The 19999-nt window shown below is 38.5% G+C and overlaps 1 protein-coding gene across 4 annotated transcripts in view; it reads left to right on the plus strand.

Annotated features, from left to right (window-relative positions):
* ptprk (protein tyrosine phosphatase receptor type K) overlaps positions 1–19999 on the plus strand; it is a 104549-nt gene that overhangs the window by 60714 nt on the left and 23836 nt on the right. For all 4 annotated transcript variants that reach the window (XM_026318335.2, XM_026318336.2, XM_026318337.2 and 1 more), the window contains exons 9-19: positions 5876–5988; positions 6938–7118; positions 14449–14631; positions 15149–15268; positions 15504–15613; positions 15700–15901; positions 16013–16118; positions 16636–16708; positions 16918–17040; positions 17631–17705; positions 18007–18043. In XM_026318335.2, coding sequence (XP_026174120.1) covers positions 5876–5988; positions 6938–7118; positions 14449–14631; positions 15149–15268; positions 15504–15613; positions 15700–15901; positions 16013–16118; positions 16636–16708; positions 16918–17040; positions 17631–17705; positions 18007–18043 — 1323 coding nt within the window. The remainder of the gene's footprint in view (positions 1–5875; positions 5989–6937; positions 7119–14448; positions 14632–15148; positions 15269–15503; positions 15614–15699; positions 15902–16012; positions 16119–16635; positions 16709–16917; positions 17041–17630; positions 17706–18006; positions 18044–19999) is intronic.

The following is a 19999-nucleotide window of genomic DNA, read 5'->3' on the forward strand; positions in this document are numbered from 1 at the left end:
CACTAAGTCAAGAGTTTTTGGATTTGCTGGTGTGTGAACGCCCCCAAATCCAATAATGACCAAAGGCAGAACTGCTAACATTTACCTGAAGCATCTGGGATTGGCATCCACATACTGAGCAAAACTTACATAGTGCGCATGTTCTCTTGAACAAGACTGTTTTTAACTTAACCTATGACAATGCAAAGTGATGTGCTGTAGTTAGTTAATTGTATGCATGTTCTTGGCCTCTGAGATAAATGCTAGACTACTAAAGTATTTTGTACATGGTTGTTACTGCTTGCATTTGCAGCTTATACTTAGTTATTTTATTCATTTTTGTAGTTTTGATTTTCTCACTAAAAACAGCCCTATTCACAATTATACTAAATTACTGGATAGACAATTGTAAAATGTATTTGAATCTTTTCATGACCCCCATTCTCGATCTCCTTGGTTTTCTTGTCCCAATTATATATTTTGTCACTCTATTGTGTGTAAAATACAGTGTGTGTAAGTTTGGGAATGTCAAATGTCTTTCCAATTAATTACACATCCACTGTGAAACTGATAAATAGTGATTAACCCAATATAGAGTTTGTGTGTGAGTGTGCTCACCAGCTGCATTGGTGTCTGTGCGCACATGCATATACTGTGTGCATGTGTATCCTTGTGTATGTGTGTGTGTGTGTCTGTGTGTACTTCAGCTGTCATGTGCAGCTGACATGTGGTTAATAAGGTGTCACCAATGTGTTTTTGAGACGGATGCTTTATTCATTCACATCCAATAGCTTACATATTCAATTCATCTCCCAGAGAGACTGAGGACAAGGACAGGGGGGGGTAAGGGGGGTTAAGAGACAGGGTTCTTTACATTCATGTGTACATCTTGCATGTGCATATGCATATGCTGTATAAACATGTTTTTGTTTTGTTTTGATTTTAATTTGAAGCACTTGAAATCTCCCCTAGAGCTGAATGTGCTATATAAAAAATAGCTTTGCTTTTGCTAAAGGCTAAAGAATGATATGAGAGTGATAGACAGGAAGGGGAAGAATAAGGAGACAGAGGAGGATGAGCAAAGACAGAAGCAAAGATGGTGAAGAAAAGTTAAATGTAAATTGTCAGCTCATTATCCCAAGAATATCCATATCAGAATCGGGGAATATGTCTGAATATGTAAACAGCTGAGCAGAGTCATGTTTATTATTCTGCATAAGGGATGGAAGGTGAAAGAAATGAGAAATCAAAGCAGTAGCGGGCACTGTGAATATAAATATTACCTGGTGTGGTTCAGACGGTGGAGTTTTTACACTGCCCGGTTTTAACTTTCCGTGTCACTCAAGCAAGACATTTAACACAGCCAGGGTTTGGGTTACAGTCCCCACTGGTTTGTTTTTTCTTTGTGCACACTTATCTGGCCGTTTTGAAGACAGTGTCTTTGCAGGACCTTGCTGATTTAGTGAGAATATAAAAGTGGCTAATGTTTATTTATCACAACCATCTTTGTTTGAATAAGACAGGGCAAAGAGGAGAGAGGTGAGGAATCCACACAGGAGGAGATATATGTCTAAACATGAATAGGACCAGTCTACATATATGAAAATATATTCAGGGCCAATAAGATGCATTGACTGCAGCTTGAAAACAATCTGTGAAAATATGCTTTTGGAACTCTGAGGGATATTGGCAATTATGAATATTGATCCAGAGTCTGGTTGTTAGAATGATATCACAATAAAAGAATGAGGACTGCACATATGAATATGGAAAGAGCCTCATGTTTATTTATTAGAAATATCAGATGGGAGATGAAAAATCAAAGAAACAGGGAGAATGTTTACTTCACTTTCTGAAAACTATGTGTGTCAGAGAGTTGAGGTTCCTGCAGGACAAAAACTATGAATATGGACAGAGTTAAGGTGAATGACTAATGTTTTTACTCTGAATATTTTAATATTTAGTTTTGGTAAAATGAAAGTCGGACGGAGAAATAGAAGAGTTTTTTTTATTGGAGGAATCATGTATCTGACAGGATCCCAATGAACAAAAAATGGAAGAAAGATTGATAAGGAAAGACCAAAATACGACTTGTATACATTAAAAATATTTGCAGTTGGACGGTAAACTAGGTTTTATCTTCAAAGCCTGAAAAGTGGTCCTCTCTGTAGTATGAGATTGCCTTGGTGCAGGTACGCGCAGGCCTAGTCTATTGATATTTATAACATGTAGATGACAGAGATGTGCCATTATTGTCTCCCTCTGTGTATACTGGAGCTGTCAAGATCAGAGAAAAGAAGCACATTTTGTCGAGATGGCGGTGCATCATGGGAGCATGAGAGGTGTGACATGGGATTTCCACATCATTCTTGAAGACAAATTGTTTTCATTATGGATTAATCTGCCAAATATTTTCTAAATTAATTATTTTCTCTGTAAAATGTTAGAAAGGTGTGAAACACAAGATAAAATTGCTTTGTCCTACCAGTAGTTCAACACTCAAAGAGAGTTTGATATCACTGAAAATAAAAGAAATCGACAAACATTAACACGTGAGAAGCTGAAACCAGTGATGTTTTTGGGGTAGTTTTTATTTAACAGATAACTTGTTAATCAATTAATCAAATAGCTGCCAATTTAAAAAAACAAAATCAAAATCAGCAAAGCGTCACATGTATTTCTCTGGAGAGAGTTACAGTACTAATACCTTTGATTAATATCTATTGATTTGAGAAGTTTTAAAATTTCAGCCAGTCTCATAAGAAGCTTACATCAATAAAAAAAAAGTCTGAAATTGGAAATTTAAGACAGCAATTGGAAAATGATATGACTAGAGCATAAGTACTGATTACAATTCAAACCAGACTACAGAGAGATCTGCTGATTTTGAAATGCAATGAACACAGTTAGTTGATTTTAGTACAGAGATTCTAGCTGTATGTGTGACGAAGGGGTATGAGAGAGTTTGACTGTGCATTTAACTCTGTGTGTGTGTGTGTGTGTGTGTGTGTGTGTGTGTGTCACTAGTGGTTTGGTCAGAGCTGAGCCCTAATGAAGCCCTGCCCTCTGGTTCCTACCGTGACAGAGTGCATCATCACGCCAGCTCGTATCTCACACACACACACATGCATGCACAGACACATACACAAATACATCACTATGCCAGCTTGAATTACACACAATCCATGGCCTAAAAAGCTCCTGCAATATTACTGTCACACACATGCACAGAAGTACACACAAATTACAAGAATACGCAACGGACTTGAATTCATGCTACTGTCTTAAATCCATAATGGTCCACTTCTAAAATGTCCCTTTCTGCTTTTTAACCTAACACAAACAAAGCCTCTTTCGGACTAAGTAACAGTGACAGCTGGGGCTTCAGGCGTTATGGAACTACAGAAAACCTACCACCACTGTTGGCTTTCGATACAACTGAACACACACACATACACACACACACTTATACACTCATACATAAGCCCACTCCAGTTCTGGAGGTCAGATGTCCTCCAGTGAGTACCATAGTGATGTCAGCAGTGGTTTGTTAAAGCTTAAACTTTATTGACAAGGTTGCTGACGATGGACAACAAAGAAGAACATGCCTAGTGGGCTGCAGCCACCAACGAAATATCTGTCGTCTTTATTTCTCTCTGTCCGTCTGTCTCTGCCTTGATGTGTATTCACTATATTGTAAATCTTAAGTCAGAAATGCTACCAACCCCTCTACCAATGCCTCAGGAGTTTTGAATAATATTGAAGAAATCGTGTGACTGAAAATAAATTAATCGAGCAGACCGGCTAAGGTCAGAACTGACACGCACATTTGAAGTTTTCCCAATGTTGATTTGTTTTGTTATTATCATCTACATTTGACCCAAAAAATGAGAAATGATAAGAAGGTTCAGACATGTGATTAATAATAAAACAGATGATGACAGCAAAACCATTGCACAACAACATCATTGATGATTTGTTATATTTTTTTTAGGTCAACTGTACAAATGACAACTGATGGAACACAAAAAGAAGAAAATCTTGCATGAACCCGTTGCAGCTCTTGTTTTTTCTCTGGAGTCGCATAATAACCCACTTATATTCCTTACTGTTTCATTTTTACGTCTATTATTTATCTTTCAGATATTCAGTCGCTTTTTAAGTAACACACAAACATGTATTCAAGTTAACGCACAAACTTGCAAGCAGGCCAGCCTACAGTTTCGTGTGCTCGAATTTATTTATGTTTTTGCCAGATTTCTTTGTTTGTTATTCATCAAGTTGTTTACTTTGTTTATTTGATGGCATTGTGAGCTGACATGTTGTTGACGTTGTTGGTTTTCTATAGTCACTTCAACCGTCATTATCTGTGTGCATGTGTGTGTTTGTGTATGTGTATGTGTATGCGTGCGTTTGCACATGCGCATGTGCTGTCAAACTACAGCGTTTCATCTGTTGCTAAAAAGACACCTCCCAGCCTGCTCACTGACAGCCACACTCTGCACACAGACACACACAAATGCAAACACAAACACTCGGATTCAGATGTACACAAAGAGAAAAAGAGGTGACAGCAATGAAAAATACAACTACTAATGGAAAGGCACACGCAGCAATACACATACACACATATAATTTAGATAATACTCGCTTTGATATGATGTGATTGAAGCTGGATTGCAAAAATATCACATTTTTTCCATCTTCATACAGATAGTGATATTGCCAGGCAGTGTGTTTGAGAATGTCTGAAAGAGATAAAGCTTTATGATTTACTGTATGTGAGATAGATTGCTGTGCATGCATGTGCATGCATGTGTGTATAAAGTGTTTGTGATTAATTCATGTGTTGATCTGCGTGTACATGTCTCAAGTAGATGAATCTTTGAAGCGGTGTTGTGTTTTCGACTTGTCAATTATAGATGCTTGACAGGTCTGATCTGAATGGCAAAATATGTTTTAAAATCCATCAGTGGTGGAAGCATGTAAGAGAAAAACACTCGTCTTCCCTCATATCATTACTTTTTAAACTCACCACAGGTCATCACCTCTTTTTCTTATGCACCAGATGAAAAACATCACACTATGATTGTGGCTCTTTCTGTAAATTTCCTGTCTTGTCCAAATGACACTATAAAAGACATCTATGTCTGAATGACAACAAATAACAGATGAAGATAGCAGATTTGCATATTGTGCCTGTAAAATGGGGCTCAGTGTATGAAGTCACCATGGTCAACACCATGAAACAGTATAACAATATAATATAAGGCCTCAGTTTCATGTTTTGATGATGGAAGTCTGCTGTAGCTGCAAAAGGTATGTTTGTATTAATAATTATAACCCCAACAACACAGCAAAGGTGCATTAGCTGATAGATGAAAGCAGCTGTATATAAGGCTTGTAAAGTGTCTCTATGAATAAAATATGTTACTATATTATTCTTCGTAAGAGAGTAAAGAATAAGATGCAGCATGGAAGCAAATCTCCAACTGACAGCAGCTACTAAAACCTGAACACAGTGGGTGAGACAAGGACAGTATTTTTTCCCTTGGTATCCTGAATGACCACGTGTTAAGCCAATTAGTTCACCACAAGAGCGCCACACAGCTCGACTGTCAAAATATTGCAGGTCAGTTCAGGTGCACCTCATTAGGGTGTATAATATTTGTTCCATTAGTGGAGATGTCGTTATTTACTGGTGGTTTTGCATAACAGGTTGCATGTCAGCTGATACACAAGCAAGACTCTGTAACATAAAGACTACAAAAATTATCCCTCGTGTCATGGCCCTATTCTGTCATATTGCCACCTTGTTTCATTGTGTTTCTAACATCTTGTGTGGCACTTTGAACCCCTTTTTAATGATTTTGTTCAAACTGTTTTCTCCCCTCAGAGCCTCCGCACCCAATAGCCCCGCCCCAACTGCTGGGCGTTGGCCCTACATACCTGCTTATTCAGCTCAATGCTAACTCCATTTTTGGAGATGGACCTATTATATTGAAAGAGGTAAGTTAAGAATAAGAGATTTCATGAGTATTTAAGCAATAACTTGTGTGTAACCATTGTGACACAAGGAAGCATAATTTGGCGTAAATACACAAAATAGTGTAATGTAAAAAATGCAAAAATAAAACTTTGGCACTACCGAGTCTGTCTGTTTCTCCCAATTCTGTTTCTTGTGCAACATTAACTGCGGTTTCACTGTGAACAAATATGAGAGAGGAATGTGACGGTGGTATCAATCTCAAACCAGTTAGTGAATATCTGTAGCTGTAGCTAATTGTGGCTTAATGGTTTAATCAGTGAAATTATATGTGATAATTTCTATGTATTTATCAGGTAATTTCCAAAGGTAGCTCTTAAAATAGCGTCACCATTTTTATTCCCCACTAGATGAACAGTATGTGGTCTATATCCAAGATATATTAGTTCCCTATGAGGTTTCCAGACCCCTCAGGTCATCTGGGACAGGTCTATTGTGTGTTCCCAGAACCAGAACCAAACAAAGTGAAGCAGCATTTAGTTACTATGCTCCTCACTTGTGGAACAAACTTCCTGAACACCTGAGGTCTGCTCAAACTGTCAGCTCATTCAAATCTGGACTGAAAACTCTGTTGTTTACTGCTGCCTTCGAATAATTGTTATCTTTGTTTTCTTAATGTGCTTTTATGTTTTATTTGAATTGACTTTACTTGATTTAAATTTATTTTATGTTAAATGTCTTTATTTTTAAATGCTCTTTTCAATGCTTTTAATGTAATTATATGCCTTGTAAAGCACTTTGAATTGCGTAGTGTATGAAAGGTGCTATACAAATAAATTTGCCTTTGCCTTTGCCTTTGTAAAGCAAGTAAAGTTTGACATATATTATTGAGCATTTGTGTTAATTCTGAGCATGATTTCTAATTAATACTGATCCTTTAGTCATTTTTCATTTTCTGATTCTTTCCTATAGGTTGAGTACCGTATGACATCTGGCACCTGGACGGAGACTCATGCTGTGAACTCTCCCAACTATAAGTTATGGCATCTTGACCCGGACACCGAGTATGAGATCAGAGTCTTGCTAACAAGGCCAGGAGAAGGCGGGACAGGCAAACCTGGACCCCCACTTATCACCCGGACCAAATGTGCTGGTAGGCCATCGGCACATGCAGTTATTATTTTACATTCACTACTAAAACTTGTGAGCCATAAAGATGTACTGTATGTCCACCTAAAACATGATAAACTAGATTCTGCAGGAAAAATTGGGGATGTTTTGCTGTGCTCACAGCTCTTTCTGCCTCTGATTATCAGTCTGTCCATCTTCTATTGTTGTTTGGCTTGGTATCTATATTTTAGTTGAAGTGATATTTGTACTATGATCATGCCGTGAGAGGAGAGATGAAGAAAGGCGGTGAGAGCCTGTGTCATGGTTGCTCAGTGATCTGAGAGAAAGCGTGATTAAAATACTCTCTCCACCTTTCTCGCTTTTTGTCCTGCTTTTCTTTTCTTCTCTCACTTCATTCCCGCTTTCTCACTGCTACTACTCCTTTCTTTCATATCTCTCATTCCTCCCTCTGTATCTGTCTTTCTGCTTTGTTTTTTGTCGCTGCCTTTCCCTCTCTCTTCATGCCTCTCTCTCCCCATCACTTTCTCTCTCTGTGGATCAATAGACGGAGGGCAGAAACACTGTCTGACATTTGTAGAAATAAACGACTGAAATATAAACACAGCTAGCCTGAGGGAGAGAGACAGACTGAGTGAGAGAGGGTTGATATGAAAGAGAAAGAGACAGAAAGAAAAGCAATGAGCTTGAAGGAGGAACAGAATGAGGGAGCGATGGAGAGATGATGAAAAACAATAAGGCTGGAAAAGAAAAAGAGGAGAGAATAGGAGCAGGGGGAGAGAGTGTCTGAGGCGAGAGAATGATGAAACTGGAGAATGAAAATGAAAGAGAGATGAAAACTCATAACCACGGGGCCTGAATGATGTCTGCCAACCTGTGTATGTGTGTGAATTGTGTGTGTTTGTGTGGGTGAATTAATCTGTATGTGTGCATCTCCCTGCGTGTGTGTACTGACAGAGGGGAAGTCATAGACGTGTTCAGTTCATGTATTGAACAGCTTCCTGTTTGACAGGAAGAGGAGATTAATCTTCTTCTACTCACTCATGCAGGAACACACTTGTGCTGAGAAGTGTTAATTCAGGGAAAGAGTTTGATTTTCACTGAAAACAAGTGGAATTATCACATTTTGAAGGAATAGTGTATTTTGGGAAAATAAGTTTTAGCCAAAAATTAGATAGAAGCTGGCAAAGATGGCACCCTATTCCTCATCAATGAGATACATTTTCTCATTGTTTATGGATCAAATGTTATTTTGGAGGGTTTTGTGTATTTTAAGAGTAACTAAACCCTAAAAACAGCTGAACACCATTGTATATGGGTATTCAATATTGTTGATTGATTCAGGTCCAAGTTTTGACATTTTGGTGCAAACTAATTTAATTCTACCGTACATCCTGCATTGTCTTACTAATGTGCTGGGAACTTAGCACTGTTGCCTCACAGCAAGAAGGTTCCTGATTTGAAACCTGGCAGGGGACTTTCTGTTTGGAGTTTGCATGTTCTCCACCTGCCTGCATGGGTTTTCTCTAGGTACTCTGGTTTCCTCCCACAGTCCAAAAACATGTATGTCAGGTTGATTGGTGACTCTAAATTGTGAGTGTGAGTGTGTGAGGTTGTTTGTCTCTATGTGGCCCTGTGATGGACTGGTGACCAGTCCGGGGTGTACCCCTGCCTTTCACCATAATAGAGCTGGGATAGGCTCCAGCAGATCCCTGTGACCCTAAATAGGAATAAGCTGATATCGAGGGATGGATGGATGAATGTACTGGGAACTGCCCTCTACTGGTTGAAACCCAGCTACTACAATTGAATTTTGCTATTGGGTGAACTGGTGGCAGGTGATGTGTATGGTGGCAGCTTTCATCAACCAACCAAGCCCCTCACCTATGAAATCAACATCTGCGGCCAATGCACTGTTGCAGGACAGGAGTAATAATTTCACAGACTACAGTCATAGAGTAATTAGATTGTTAGATTAGATTATTTTAGTCTAAAAGTTGAGTGTTCAGTAGGCTTGTTAATGATTTTCTATAGTTAGTAGGTTGTTAGCTAAAGGTAGGTTGTTTTAGCCAAAATTAGATTAGCATTAGTTGGCACAGCCTCAGTTCCACATTCTCCAGCTTCGGGCATTACTGGGACCAGAGCCAACAGCTTGAACTGATTCAGTTGGAGACCACCATCATCGTCCCCCACCACACTGCCTGTTTTCCTTGATTCTGGAGCAGAAAAGTCTCTGACCTCAGAAAATCTCATAACATTTGTACCCTCTGACTCTGTCCATTTTTCTGTGGACAGGATATGTCACTATGTCCTCCTCCTTCCACACACATCCACAATTCGCTCCCCTCTCAGTGCCCCCCCTCCACCTCTCTGCTCCATGCCATTTCCCATAAAGGTGCAGTGGGTGAGCTGAGGCTAAGACCTTGACGTTTAGTTACTCTTTAAACAGGCATGATTTAATTGTTTTTCAATAAAATAATACGACAATGTAATAAAACAAAACAGTTCTGTATATTATACTATAGTGATCTCTTCCTACGTCTTTGTTTTCAGTATGACTGAAGTCTCCTGTTTGAGCATGTTTGCACACACTTTAGGTTGGATTTCTGTGTTTGTTGTGAACACACACACACAAATACACACAGGGAAGAAATGTTATTTAAATGGTAATGATTCCTTTGCTTTTTCTGTTTAGTTAGGTTTGTCTGATCCCACCACCTGTAGTTTACTGAATATTTGGTTTGACACACTATAATGAAGACATGCACTCACACAAACACAGGGCATAAACTGAAGCATGCTATCACACAAAGCACATTTTAATTAAAAATCAATACAGTTAATAAAGTACACAGCAGAAACCACATGCTACAGAGTGACTGATATGATAACAGGAAGAATTTCATTCCTTCTTCCTTCTCTTTTCCTCTCTTCCTCTGTAGTTTTTTGTTTCCTTTCCATCTCTGCTTCTTTCTCATGCTCCCTCTGTCTCTCCTTCTCTCTCTCTTTTCCTGATTTTTCTTCTGTGGTGATTTATTGCTCTTGTCTGAAGGGTGAAGAATAATCAACTTGAAGTGAAGAGTTAGTGAGCGTGTGTGTGTGTCATGGTTATATATTTGTGTGTGTGTAATAGAAGAAGGCGATGAAGTAGCATTTAATCCAAATCCTAAATTTTCTGCAGAAAACCTCTTGGTCATGGCAGGTTAGACACACACACACACACACACTGACATACACAAACACACTAAATAAAACATAGTTACACAAGCATGAGCACAAGCAGAAAAATACACTAAATGTACAGATACACACATACACAGTTCAAGAGTCACAGTATTTCTTGTATGTTGCACAAACTCAGCATCACTTGGATTAAGGAAAGAATTGAATCACAAAAAACACATTTTACAACAGACAAGCACAAATGCTGCAGGAGTCACACACAATATGTCACATGTAGTCCTTTATATATATGAAAACACACACATGCTTACACGCAGTCAGCAGTATGACGCTTTAAGGGTCAAGTCCTTGAAAAAGCAGCCAAATGAGTTACAGACACAGTACTGTCCGCTGTGTGTGGTTAAGAGTGTCAGTTTTACAGTAATATTCTGCTGCTGTGAACGCACCAAAATTTGTATTTGCTACTGGAAATAGTCCCCAACAGAGCACTATACATGCTTGAATAAGAGCGTCCAGCTGTTGTATGAAATTTATTAGCCTTAATTAAAAAATGAAGCTATATTTGCCACTTGCTTTTAAAGAATAGGAGCCAGTGAGGTTTGTGCTGAGTCTCACTGATCAGCTGGGCACGTTGGAATTTGGTTGTTCATCGATCTACATAATTCAGTTTCTTCTCATAGAAGTGTGTTTAATTGGGTTTAATTACTCCTCATTGCTTTTATCAACTTTTCTTTGTAAATATAGTTGTTGGGGAATATTTAACACGACCATTTCAGTTTCATCATCACTCACAGGGTGTATTTTGATTTTCTTCTCCAAGCTTCTTGATTTCAAAGTCCCACACACTAAATATTGCAAATTTTGAGCTCTATGAGACTGAGTTGTTGATTTGATTAGTTTCTGCACATGCAAATGAGAATCAAATTCCACATAGCTTGCTATTGCAAATTGAAAACATGGTGCAGCGCAAATTTGCACCTTTCATGTATTTAAATCTGGTCCACAGAGACGTGCAGGGAGAAATGAGAGCCAGAATGAATCAACAGAGTTTCATTTGTCTTCCTCATGACAGTGGAAGGATTACCAGGAACTAATTGGACAGATTAACTTGGATTTAACTGCATCTCCTGTTAACCTTTTCTGTTTCTCTCTCTTCTATCCTCTCCCCTTTTCTTTCATCTTTTCTTCTCTGTCTTTTCTTAAGCTTCCCTCTCTGCTCTTTACTGGATATTTCTTGGCTCTTCCTAATGCCTGCCTAATGTTTGTAGTTCTGTTTCATTTAGTTTGATTTCCTTTCCTTTTGTTTTTCCGTTCTTTAATTCCAACCTCTGGATTCTGCTGATATGAAGCTTGCTGTCCTTGGTGTTATTGTTGGTGTTTATTGGTATTGTTGTTGTTTTCAAAGCTCCATCTGTGGAGAACAAAGCCTTTTAGTTCCAACATGAATCCAGCCGTTTGTCTGCCTACCGGAGGAGGGGAAAGGGACAAGGCAGCTTCTGTGGTTTACCGTTGGAACAGGTCCCACTTGACTCTGGCCATGGTCCAACTAGTTATCATTTCTCCCCACTCCTCCTCTCTCTCTCTCCTTTTCTCTCTCATCTTTCTCTCCCATTTTTCTCTCTGCTCCATTTATCTGTCCCTTACTCCCTTTAGCCCCAGTTTCATTTTTCCATGCATTGCTTTGTTTTTATACTCATTTTTTGCTCCTCTCTTTGCCCTCTCTTTTTTTATTTCTTTTCTGTCCTTCATTTAGTCCACACTCTCTTATTGATTGTCCTACCTTGTTTTGTACCTACTTTCACTACCTTTAGTAAACAGAGATAAGCAGTAATGTATTATGGGTCAGGAGGGGAATAGGGTTTTGAAATGGAGGTTAGAGGTGTGTGTGTGTTTTGTTTTAATTCCTGTTAAAGACTAAAACTGTGAAGCAGTGTTAGTATGAAGACTCCCTGAAATCAATACAATTTATTACACTGTGTGTGTGTGTGTGTGTGTGTGTGTGTGTGTGTGTGTGTGTGTGTGTGTGTGTGTGTGTGTGTGTGTGTGTGTGTGTGTGTGTGAGTGTGAGTGAGTGAGAGTGAGTGAGAGTGTGGGAGTGGGTTTGTGGCTTTTTGGGGGGGGGGGGGGGGTTATGGTGAGGATCGCCATGTATTGATTCTAACAGGAAGAGAGACAGAGCGGAAGAGATCAAGACAAGTGAGGATGAGACATAAATAGAGGGAGAGACAGGCAGAGAAAGCAGTGAGTTTTCCTTTTGCGCTATTTAAATGTCAACCATCCAATAACAGGTTGAAGCAAAAATGAAATGCTCTGACCCATCACCTATTAACACACACACAGTTGAGCAATAATATTTGCTCAACAGACAATTACCTGCCTTCACAACCTTCCTTACACTCTTTTTTCTTCCTTTCTTATTTTCTCTTATATGTCTGTCTCTTTATTAGTGAGATATTTACATCCAAATGGCTTAGCAAACCTTGACATATTAGTATTTAACTTACAGCTCAGTGTGTATGAGAGTTGTGTTTGCCCTTGACAATTCATTCTTATTATGAGATGTTTTACTGAGATGAGTACACACACATAAACACACCTATATGTGCTCTGCCCTGATTTAATCTTGATTCTGTCCCAACCGCAAGTTTTATGTGTGGGGTTGTACTTGTTTATGTGCATTTGTAATTGCAATTCATAGTGAGGACCAGTTTTCATACCAGGGGAGTGAGGACATTTTGGCCATTTGTGTGTATTTGTGTGGTAAATGAGCATGAGAGTGGCCATGCCTTAGAGTTTCTGTGCATGTGCGTGTGTATGTGTATGTGTGTGTGTGTGTGTGTGTGTGTGAGTGAGTGACAGGCAGATAATGGGTTGTCAGAAGAAGCGACAAGTTTGTGTCCTTGTGTTGTCTCCTCTGAGAGAGGCAGACCCAGAGAAAAACAGAGAGCGAGACAAGGAAGGGTTGGGGAGAGACTTGGGTTTCTATTTAAGGTGAACTGTTTTATTAAAAAATCCTGGAAGGACACAAGGAAACAGGTGGGTTACAGTGTGGCAGAGATAGGGAGTGGAAGGAACATCAACAGGTGACAGAAAGATTTTCACTCCAAATGAAACCTTACCAGTTTATGACATGGAACAGTAAACAAAACTTTTAATTTTCTCTGCTTTGGTTTCCCCGTAAAAGAGCCCACTTTATTCACTTTATGTCCAGAGCCAGTCTGCAAGATCAGTATCAGTTAATCAAAATATATTTCCTATTAGCGATATTGATCCTGATCAAGCAGATATTTTTCCAAGATAATCCTATTAAATTATCTGGTGTCAACTGGAAAAGGCACTTTCAACCTTTATTTAACTTAGATTTTCCTGTCTTTACTACAGTGTTGAAATATAACTAAAAATATGTTTTTCTTGTGTGGTTCCCTTCTCATCTAAACACTCTGACCATGAAGTATACATTGTATTTTATTTCTTGTAGTATGTCCTTTTGTATGTCCTCTTATTTTGAGTGATATCTTCTCAACTTAGAGGTAGTTCCTTTCTTAGAAGAACATCTTTTCTACAATAATTGGTACAATTGGTGTTAATGATAATAGATTTCCTAGAGAGAATGGTCCCTTCTGCAGGTAGATGGATAGCCACAGGAGCTTGAGGAGTAGCTCCTTTATCTGAGGTGAAACCACCCTGACTGTTAAATAGATGGGGAAACACAAGCAGGGAAACACTCTTGACACAATGTAGTGACTGAAATATAGTGTACTGATGTGAGTGGGCAGAAAAGAAAGGAGGGAAGGTTTGGTTTTGTATTTGCAGTCTTGCCTGTGAATATGTGTATGTGTGCATCGCTGTGTGTGTAGAGGCGGGCAGGGTCCAGGGGGTTATTGATACAGTTAAATGAGCCAGTTAAGGTAATTAAAGCCCTGGGCAGTCAGGAGAGCAGGCAAATTATATTGACAATAACAGTACTGAATACACATAGATGGAAACCAAAGATGAGCCTTGTAGATGTTATTACATTAGAGAAAAGGTTGTTCATCAAAGAGTGGTGGATCTTTCTTCCAACTGCAGATATGCAGTTCCACACAATCTAAACACACACCATCACCACAGTCAGGAATTTGTCCCTCATCATTTCAGTTTACGTTTTTATATTCCTGTCCCTTTTTCTGTAGAACCTATGCGGACTCCTAAGAGGCTGAAGATCGCTGAGACCAGATCTCGTTTGATAGCGGTGGACTGGGAATCGTTGGGTTACAACATCACTCGTTGTCACACCTTTAATGTCACTATTTGCTACCATTACATGACTGCGAACAACCGCAGCAAGGCAGACTGCTTGGACATGGACCCTAAAGGTAGTACTTAGCATATCTGTTAAGAAAAGTCTGCGTTTCCATGACTTATGCTGTTGTTTTGGTATCATATTGCACATTTGACAATGTAAAAGATGCAGTATTTAATTTGTAAAGGCTGCATTATGGATTTGTTTCTTAAAGTAAATCTGTTTTTCACAAATAGCTGCAGGAACCAAATATTGCAACAAATCTTGCCTAGATATGCTCGTAATGACCTGCATTCATATTTATCTGAAATGAGTTGTTGTTGGTTAATTGAAAATTGAACATTTTCAGTTAACCAAGAAAATTAATTGTCTGCTTTTTTGATAATCAATTTCCCATTTAAGTCAAATGTCAGCCATTACCTGGTTCTTGCATTTCTTGTTCTTTTTTGTGTTTTATGTTGTTACCTGAATGTCTTTTGCCCTTGGATTTCATTAGTTTGAGTTCTCAATGCATTAACAAATTTCATTCATTGTTGTTTTACATGATTTGACAAGAATGACATTTATTTTACCTTCTTGTTTTTACACAGCACCACGCCACCTGGTGGGAAACCTGCCACCGTACACAAATGTCAGTCTAAAGATGATTCTGACCAATCCAGAGGGGCGGAAAGAGAGCGATGAGACCATCATACAAACTGATGAAGATGGTGGGATACACAATAAACTCTTAATTTCTTTATTATTTCTGTCCTCGTTTTAAAATATGTATACATTTATTGTTTTTATGGTAAAACTAAGAAAGGTCTTTAACCATAAATTAGGAGTAACATTACACATAGCACTTTAATGAGACACAGATATATTGTGTATTTATTTGGGGGACTGAATTGTACTGTTAATTTTATTAGCACTGTATAATTTTTTTATTGTGTGCACTGACAGTTCCTGGTCCAGTTCCCAGTCAATCACTAAGAGCCACTCCATTTGAAGACAGAATTCTTCTTTATTGGAAGGAACCAGCTGAGCCCAATGGAGTCATCATACAGTATGAGGTACTACCAGTAGTAGCAGTCAGAGGAGATGTAAGATCCAAACTAGCAATATGCTCTGCTAAAAATGTTTTTTCTCGCCACCACAGATCAGCTACAGTGGTTTGCGTTCATTTGACCCTTCGGTGCCTCTCCAGCGCCCAGGACTTACAGTTTCTCTGCCCTCCAATGCCACCCATCACCTGTTTTCCCAGCTTCACCCAGGTGTCACGTATCAGCTCTCTATACGAGCATCCACCTCAAAAGGATTCGGTCCTGCAACCACACTCAATGTGACTACTAATATTTCAGGTAGAAAATGAGTTTTATATGTTTTATAGTCACAGACATTTTTAGTATCACATTTAAATCTGTAGTAAGGTGATACACGTGAACTAATACAGACTGATCCTCTTTCTTCAGCCCCAACAATAGATGAGTATGATGGGTCAGAGGCCTTTTTGAATGAAACCGCAACAACCATCACCGTCCTGCTTAAACCTGCCCAGGCCAAGGGAGCACCTATAAGGTACTGTATTGAAAATCATAAACATCATAAACATTTACAGTACATACCCAAACCCAGATTTATGTCACACCGGTGCGCTTTTTGCTGAAGTCTAGATTTTTTTGTTTTGCCAGTTCATAACATATATAGTTTTGCCCTTAGTGTAAAACAACCATTAAAGGCATGAAAGCAAACAAAAACACATCAAGTAGTTGTTCTTGCAAGTATATTTGTGATCATTGTAGTAGTTGAGCTTGAGCTTGAAAATGTGCATTAGAGTACAAGCAGCTGTTATTTTAATTATGCCTAATATGTGCATATGCCAATAACATATGTCTAATATACTCTGAGTAACATGAAATCTGGGACAGCAAATAAATGTGACACATTGAGTAAGTACACAAACTATGTTTAAAATTAGACCTATGAAATATTGTATCTATGATGCTGTTTTATCTATCAGTATGTCTGTATCTTTGAGAAAAAGAAATGCAGTTGATACTTCATGTTTATTACTTCTTGTTTTATTTACCTGCAGCGCATACCAGATTGTGGTAGAGGAAGTGAATCCTCAGCGGACGCGTCGTCAAGCCTCCTCTGACTGCTATGAGGTTATAATTAATCACATATATTTTAAAAAGCCATGCTATTACATTTTAAAGAATTCTAAAAACAGATTATTTTACACTAGACGTTAATCATTTAGCTATATGGACTGTTGGATCTCTAGTTTTGAATAAAAGTAAATTCTAACTGAATATACTTTGTATTTGTCAGATATATACACAATATATGTTACTATTTATATCCTCTTTCCCAGGTCCCAGTCTCCTACCACAGTGCATCTAGTGGTGGATCTCCATATTATTATGCTGCTCAGCTGTCCCCCAGTAACCTGCCTGAGCCGCTCCCCTTCACTGTGGGAGACAACAAGACCTATCAGGCAAGTGTTTTCTCTAAGCAGCACACTCTTTGTAGTGCAGAAAAAAGATCAAGGGGAATGTTTTAATTGAATGGAAGATATGATAAACCTAGTAAATACATTTAAATACAGAATCAACGGCTGTGTAATCCAGTCAGAGGAAAAGGGGTAATAGAACAAATCACATGGTTTTATTGAGAAACACGTTTACACTTACAATCTTACAATCCTTCCCTCATATTTAACTGAAATCTGATGAAAGAAGATATTTTGGGAAATGTGCTTTTTTGGATGAAGCTTAATATTTTTACAGATTTTATACAGAGTTCATTTGCAAGAGTGCCTCAGAGCATTTTTGTTACCCTTAGATTGCATATAGACTTTGTGCTAAGCTCAGTTATTCAGCTGCTGAACCTTCATATTTAGTGTAAGGACATAATAAGAGTATAATTGTTTTCCTCTAAGTCTTGGCATGTTTAATGTTACACTTTCACTAGATCCTCGGTGACAGACAAACCAAAGGATGGAAAACCTATCCTTCTAGACTAGATGATAAGTGATATGTTTTTTTGCCTCATATAAAACTTATGGGGCCTCATTCTGCTCCTCAGGGTTTCTGGAATCCTCCACTTGCTCCAAGGAAGAACTATAACATCTACCTTCAAGCTGTTAGCAGCACAGAGAGGGTAAATAAATAATTACTCCTGTGAAGACACATTAAACATATAGTGAACTTCCTGCTGCTAGCTGCCAGGAGTACTGCATGTATGCATTCAAAAAGACACTTTAATCACAATAAGCCATCTACCTGCACAGGATTAAAAGTTAACACATAATACACTCCGCTTACAGATGCAAAATAATCTGCAGGCTAATAAATATGTTCCTTTTGTTTTGCGATATATTATCAGTTTGTCTGTAAAGTATTTGATATACAATGTCACATTCTCTTGGTTAATGATATTGTGTGTTGTGTGTTCTCTACAGGAAACTAAGACCCAGTGTCTGAGGCTGGCTACTAAAGGTAAGACCATCACTGTTAAGAGCCCTTTTTGCCAAAATTAGTGGATTAGTGTAATGTAATGTAATGCTAATATTTCTGCTAACATCTGTTAGGACTAATAGCCCAGTACTTCTGTATATAGAGTGTCTGAATAAGAGGGTGTGTTTCTGTAAGAGGTAACAATATAAAAATTGTGCATGTTAGGAAGATCCAGCATATTCATGTTAATTGTATTTATGCTCCTGAACACAGGGTCTAAATGATTTTACTTGCAGCCATATGTTGACAGATTATCAGAGCGGTTTGGAGTTAATCCGCAAGCAACCTTGCATAAGTGCACACATGCATAGAAGCACACACTGTTTTGAGGAAAGATTTTTAGAAATGCAGCTGATGGGTTAAAGTTTAGCTCAGTGGCATAAAAACAAGGATAAGCAGAAAAATGCATGACCAGATTGACAGTGATTGTGGAATGAATCATGAAGACCTAGTGAGCTGTAGATTGTTAGGTCTGTCGGGGGGCAGGGACAGTAAACTGGATTAGCTGGTGCTGGTCCATGCTATGTACATGTACCTCTAAAAATAAACACTAAATTAAAAAAAAAACGATTAGTGGCAGCCTGAAAAGAACTGAACTATTTATAGGAATTCATAGGGGTTGTTGTCAAAAGGACTATGTACTCATAAACAGCTATGCTCACAGGAAAATAATCCCCTGGATCAGATCAAAGTTGTGGTTCAATCCCTCCCATGCCTGTAAGGTGTAATGTTTCACTCTAAAATCAGAGATGTTGCTGGAAGTTTCTGTTTCCAGTGTCATCATATTTCAAGAATTGCTGGTGTTGTAGTTATTAGAACAGGTGGTTACTTGGACAAAAGCTGCTACAAAATGATGACGCCATGCCTTTCCAGCCTCAAGAGGTCTGACTGAAGCTGAAATACTTTCGAGAGGGTTTTAGATTTTTTTTTAATAAGGGAGAAAGACCCACTAATGGACAGAGGTCAGACAACTGTCCCTTCCTTTCTCTCTCCATCCCTCTACGTGTGTGTGTGCTTTCAGCCATGCAGCCAGGAGGGAGGAGGGTGGTCATATTAGGTCATCTGGGGCATTGTGTATTGTCACTGCTGCCTCGGGGTGTTTCGTAAGAGTGTGTGTGTGTGTGTGTGTGTGTGTGTGTGTGTGTGTGTTTGTAGTTGTGGCTGTATGGGTAAGTTGTGAGTGCTACTAACTGACCTGGATAATTTTTACAGACATTAAGAGCTACTGCTGACATTATGAGGTCAGAGGTAGAACCCTTTAAAGATTGTTTTTAGTTTTAGTTTGTCTTGTTTGGTACCTTTTTCTGTGTAATTATCCAACGTTTTCTTAACCTGAGCCCAGAAAAATGTAGATTTGTGTCAATAACCCAAAACCAAGACGAGCTATATTCTAGGACACATTTAGCTGTTACCTACTATGCTCATCCAATCTGATATTTTGGGGTATTTCAACTACTTGCTCAACAATTCAGGAAATTAAGTAATCATGAAATACATCTGGAAACTTGCCTAGAAAGGTTAGGAACATCACATATATTTTTTTATAATAATGGAACCTGCCAAGGTAACGGTACGATGAACACTGTAGTTGAAACTGAAGTCTAGTAAAACACAGACTTTTAAAATAAAGGTCCTGTGGTTTTGTCTAATATAACTGCATGGTGGGGGAATTTCAAAGACTTCAGTGGCAGAAACATTTTATAGCAAAACATGTTAAGGTCCCAAATATTGAGACAGATAAAGAGAGAGAAGGAGATTATGTTTATCTTGTTGATATTTAGCATTAGAAGTGGATTATTATTTGACAGATGTATTGCATTATGTTGAGTTTTGTGCATATGCCTTTGTGTTGGATTATTTGGATTATCATAATGCATGATAATGTTCTTATGCTGCAGCACAAACTATTCTGGCGTTATGAGATCAGATCACTAAGTA

This window comes from Mastacembelus armatus, chromosome 24, assembly GCF_900324485.2.
Source record: "Mastacembelus armatus chromosome 24, fMasArm1.2, whole genome shotgun sequence".
Lineage (NCBI taxonomy): Eukaryota > Metazoa > Chordata > Actinopteri > Synbranchiformes > Mastacembelidae > Mastacembelus > Mastacembelus armatus.